Raw genomic sequence first — 5703 nt, 5'->3', positions numbered from 1 at the left:
GATTTATACAGGCTATCGCTGCCACAAGTCGTTGAAGGATAGCTAGCACCGGCGCGTGTTGCTCAAAGCTTTTGTGTATTGTTCTTGTCAACAGATACTAACGCTCAACGTATCACGGTTTCCTGGTTTGGTCACCTTTCACCAGTTTTCCGCAAAGAAAGTATTACTCCTTGATCTGAGCAACTCTCTTGATCCTTACTCTATTTGCATATAAGAGTACTTGCACTACTTCTCCGACGCTACTTTGGAAGGAAAACATGTACAAGAGGGTCCAAATATCTCAGCCTTTGTTTTGTCAGATAACAGGATGGGTTTAATTATCTCAGCCTTGAAACAACACTGGCTCCTTGTTACTTGACCGACCACTCCAAGCTCTGACAGGTCGACTTTGTTTTGGTAGCACCGTGCGGCAGGGCAAAAAGACTTCTGTTTGTGGGCTACTCGTGTTGTATGCTTGCAAATGAGCATGATCCCACCAGACAAGAAAATGGATTTATGCACCACAGACTCAATGGTAGCAGCATCATTGATCCATTGCTGGCAAACACAAATAAAAATATGCCTTCATGTAAACATAACAATCCCAAGAGCAACATTAAGAAATCTACGGCACAGGCCATAAAAAGACCAAACAGGTTAGCACCCAGCTCTACAAAGACATCAGATCTTTAACATTCTTGGAGAGGGGAGCATGGTAGGTTCAGTTGATGCTGGCTACAACGTCGTTGACATCAGGTCCTCTTGAAACTGTCTCCGTGGACAAATACGGAGCCCTCATTCTGCAGTGTGCCAAGAGCAACACGGAGCTGCGTAAAACAAAATCCAGGAATGTATTAGCATGTATATATGTCAGGCCACCAAATCAGGCGAGTAGAAAGGAAGCTTGACTTGTCACTTACATCATGCTGATGAACTTCCATGGAGCTCTGTTTCCTCACTTCTTCCAACAACTGTGCGGTGATCACGAACAACACTTGGATCAGGACAAGGGGCAAATAGCTATGGTATCAGGGCACACAACATGAACTGAAAGGTAAGGCTTCTTTACCTCGGCCATACGCATCGAGGGCCCTGCAAGCTGCATTTTCTCCATGACAAGGTCTCGGATAGCTGCAACAAGATTGTCACGTCTCTGCCTTTCACTTGAGGATACCCCAGTCATGATTAGATCCATATCAATCGTCCCTTTTGTGATCGAAAGATATAATAATCAGGATTGCAAATTAGTGAAATAAGAACAAATGTATGACAAGGTAAAGCAGGTCTAACTGACCTGTTGCATGATCAGTTGCAGATTGCTGCATGGCGACTTCAAGAAGCCTAAAGGCTTCTGTTACATCTCGCACTCCAACCTACCCATCCACAAGGTCAAAAATTTCAGCCTCCAAGACAAAACATAATGAAGATAGTATGAAGCTGAACATCAGTAAACAAACACAAACAACAACAGAGGCTTTCAAGCCCCAAACGAGCTGATCATTAGTAAGTATACAAAGTCAGTAAATAATTTATTACCACTTCCGAAAAACGCATTCGTGCCAGTGCTTCACTAAGACGAATCAAGCTCTCAATTTGCCTAGCTGTTGCTGTGATGACCTGCCCACCAGTTGGAAAATCAGCAATGGCTTATTATAATTAAAAGCATATGAGCAAGGCAATACAACTAGACTACCTTCTTTCTGCTACCAGGATTGTTCCCCCTTTGCCTCATTGCAACGTAGCCACGGGTCAATTCTTCTGCAGCTTCATCAGATAACTTGGGATGAATGTACTTCCTTGAATAGCTGATGTACGCAACTAACGTGGACAAATCCAAGACCTGGTGCTCAACTACCTGCACAGCAGCATGAATAACCAATAAGGAACTGGATGATCCTAGGACAGTGTTATAATTTGTTACATTCTTGTACTTTTATCAATCTTTGTCAAACGGAGCAGTTTGGTGAAAGCTTCACATATAAAATCTGGGACTTACTTCTGGATTCTCGAAATGCAATGAAACAATATGCTTAGCCAGGCGTCTATCAGTTTGTTCGTCTGCTTTGTCCAAGATCAGATAAATCAGGTCAAACCTGCATAAGAAATACATGACTACGGTTACAGTACTTCTAATTATTTGTCCACGTTACAGTACTTCTAAAGTTCTAATTGTTTGTCCACTTTACGTTGCATGAAGCCATACAACTTACCTTGACAGCAGTGTTGGAGGAAGGTGGATATTGTCGATCACAGAAAGCCTTGGATTGTAACGTGATTCAGATGGATTTGCACATGCTAGGACAGATGTCCTAGCATTCAAAGATGCAATAATTCCAGCCTTTGCAATGGAGACAGTCTGCTGCTCCATCACCTGCATATTTAAGAAACATATTTCGGTAATCATATATTCAATGCAAATTTGGAGGACAGTTCAGCGAAAGGGCAAACCTCATGCAGCATGCTTCGGGCATTATCAGACATCTTATCAAACTCATCAATACAGCAAACACCTTTGTCACTCAAAACAAGTGCTCCACTCTCAAGAACCTAAGATGCACCATGCTGGTTATTAAAGATGCAAGTACATAAGATTTATTATGAAATGAAAGGAATCATGGTCAACTTACAGTTTCACCAGTTTCAGGGTCCTTAGCAACATAAGCAGTAAGGCCAACTGCTGAACTGCCTCTTCCACTTGTGTAAATACCACGAGGAGACAGTTTATGCATGTACTGGAGAAGCTGGGATTTGCTCGTTCCAGGATCACCAACAAGCAAAATATTGATGTCACCTCTGAAGTTAGCTCCAGAAGGAAGCCTCAAAGCATTGCCACCAAAAAGCTAAGCAGTACATAGTATTTAACTATTAGCTTGCGAGATAAACTTCTGAAGGGAAAGATAACATTGCATGAACATACCTGGCAAAGCAGGCCCCTCTTAACATCATCCAGTTCCCATATGTTTGGAGCCAGTGATCTAGTCAATCTATCATAGATGTCAGGCAACTTTGAAAGCTCTTTTAATTTATCTATCTGCGATCAGAAAAGAAGAGAGTATTAATAAGATTTCCATAAAGTCCAAATCCAAAATATACAAGGACATTGGGACAGACCTTATCGGTGACATGGCCATCTTCAGAAGACTTGCTAGCATTGGTGTTATCAGTATCCATAGAGTCCTCAATATGAAGCCTGGACTTGTCTGTCTTCTTTATGTGAAGGCAATCAATGTATGTCTGATCAAAGAAGGAAATTATTGACAATATGTCAGCACAATTTAAAGCATTTTCAGAAGAGAAAATCATATATAACAAATAGGATAACACTCAATCTCATATCATCTACCTTGAATATTGACTTCACTGTCCTCTGACTTGGCCCGATCCTGATACTCATGGCCCTATATATCCCAGTGATCTATCAAAGGTGCAGAGGCAAAATTAACACTTCCCGACAAACCCACAAGCAAAGATATTATTCAATGCAAACAAAGTTATACTCCTAACCTCAACCCTATCTCCAGGCTTTCCAGCATCAACAAGCTTATCATGCATCAAAACACTGACTGTATGAGGAGTGCCACCTTCTGGTATCTCATCTGGTGTTTCCTGCAACTTTATGATCTGCTTGTCCGCAAATCTAGTTATGAACAATATATTCCATCAAATAGTCAGGATACTGAATCAGTAAAGCATGGTAACAAGACAAAAGAGACTGAATGGAGAATATAGCTACCTGCAGCGGTTATGCACTAGAGTCATAGAGTTTGAGGCTTTACATTGTTCTTTCTGACATATGTGTGGCTCAGTTACTCTCCCTAAAAAGGTAGAATATTGAACATTAGTTTCATGATATAAGAATATAAATAGATGGAACATCAATCACCATATGATTTGATTTGTAACTAGTACTTTCCCTAACTCTGGAAAGGTTAGGGCAGGGACATGAGGTGCTATTTTACCAAGTATTTCGAGAGAAAATGGAAATTAGCTGACAGTTAAATTGGAGTCTGATCAAAAATAGATTAAGACAAGGGACAATCATAATCATGACAGGTAGTACATACTTTGTACACAACAATATGTCAGCATCTGATGAACAGTAATCGAAATCACAAGAAAAAATTGAACACAAATCAGCATTGTGTGAAACAACTGTCTTACCTCTGTCAACCATGACAGGTTCTGAGTAGAAGCCGCAAACAAGGCAGCGGAACACGGCCTCCTTGAGCTCTGGTATGACTGAGCTGCAGCGAATTATCATACCCTTGATTGACACCATCTTCTCAATATCTGCAACAAAAACAAATAGAACATCCGGTTAAACAATGGGCGGGCACATAATGCTGGAACATCAACGGTCTGGGCACTGGGCACAGGTAATCACCTGACGGGTTCAGATTCCTCAAGCAAATGGATGACTTGAGGTTGTAGATCCTGGTCTGAATGTGCTTCTCAAACAGCGGCTCCATACGCGCCACCAGGTCCATAAGGACGATGTCGAAGATGGCAAGCACTTCGAGCGGGTAGCGTACCATCTTGCCGTATAGGTCGGGATCGTGGTCGAACACGTCGTGTGCGTCCACATCGAGCGACTCGCCACCCTCGAGCTCGAGGATGCGGTGGATGGCGCGCATGTACTTGCCCTCGTCCATGACAGGGTCGACGCGGCCGGCGTCGCGGGGGTCCCGGAAGTGGCGCAGAAACCGCAGAATGGCAGCGTTCACGTCCTGCACGCTGATATTGGTGCCCCAGACGAAGACCGGGGTGGCATCGGCGCCGACGCCGCCGCCGTCGGTCTCGGGCGTGTCCTCCTCCCCGGCTTCGGAGGACAGCGGGACGTCGTCGGTGGACATGGGAGTGGACGGGGTTGGCGGAAACCGTCCGGTCCAGTTTTGGCGCTGCCGGGCTGCGCCAGCACCGGACGGAGTGCGCCGGCCCGGCGGCGGCGGCGTCTCGAACCCGCCGAGGGAGGGAGACGAGGTGGGGCCGCGGCGGAGGCGGCCGCTGGCGCGGCGAGCGGACTGGGGAGGGGATGAGTTGGTGGCCGGGAGCGGGCTTGACGGGCGGACATCCGGCGACGACGCAGCTGCAAAGTCAGAAAATACGATAAGATTTTCGCCGCGCGCATCGTTAGGTCAGTGGAGAAATAACGCGATCTTGAGAAGAGAGCTGGCGATTGGATCTTACAGTAGGGAGAGTTGCTGTTTCCGCCGCCGTTGGACGCCATGGCTTGGGCGCAGAGAGAGGCGAGAGAGGGAGAGAGGGAGAGAGACGAGGGTTGGGGTGGAGATGAGCGGGAGGGGCAGGGGCTGGGGTAAATGGCGGGAGGCGGCGGCGGGAAGAGGGGAATGGCGGGAACAGATGCGGCGTTTCCCGCCAAGTGATGGGGTGGCAGTTTATGGGCTGCCCCTGTGTTACAAAATGGGGAATGTCAACTGGACCGACGATAAAGGAGAGCTCCACATTGGGCCGGCCCATCGCGCCGCTGGAGAGGGGAGAGAGTCCGAACAGGTTCTTCCAAGCAATTGAAAAAAATGTTGAGCAAGTGTTCGAAAAATGTTAAACTTGTATTTAAAAACTTTTAAATGTGTATAGAAAAATGTTAACATGTATTAAAAAAAATTAAACTTGTCTTTGAAAATGTTAAATGTGTATAGAAAAAATGTTAACCATGTACTAAAAATGTTAAACCTATATTCGAGAAATGTTAATCAAGCATTTGGA

At 45.1% G+C, this 5703-nt stretch overlaps 1 protein-coding gene across 1 annotated transcript; it reads right to left on the bottom strand.

Moving 5' to 3' along the window:
• Positions 1–508: 508 nt before the first annotated feature.
• LOC123078336 (DNA replication licensing factor MCM4) lies at positions 509–5326 on the bottom strand. The gene is made up of 18 exons (XM_044500806.1): positions 5167–5326; positions 4364–5065; positions 4141–4269; positions 3713–3794; positions 3484–3616; positions 3323–3394; positions 3091–3213; positions 2897–3010; positions 2607–2819; positions 2428–2526; positions 2190–2350; positions 1976–2072; positions 1673–1834; positions 1516–1596; positions 1274–1352; positions 1049–1185; positions 900–950; positions 509–806 (listed from the first exon to the last, which is right to left on the bottom strand). The coding sequence occupies exons 1-18, from the start codon at positions 5204–5206 to the stop codon at positions 732–734; spliced, it is 2550 nt and encodes an 849-aa protein (XP_044356741.1). The 5' UTR covers positions 5207–5326; the 3' UTR covers positions 509–731.
• Positions 5327–5703: the final 377 nt, after the last annotated feature.

The sequence above is a fragment of the Triticum aestivum genome, chromosome 3D (assembly GCF_018294505.1).
Source record: "Triticum aestivum cultivar Chinese Spring chromosome 3D, IWGSC CS RefSeq v2.1, whole genome shotgun sequence".
Classification (NCBI taxonomy): domain Eukaryota; kingdom Viridiplantae; phylum Streptophyta; class Magnoliopsida; order Poales; family Poaceae; genus Triticum; species Triticum aestivum.
This window is presented reverse-complemented; position numbering and strand designations above follow the sequence as displayed.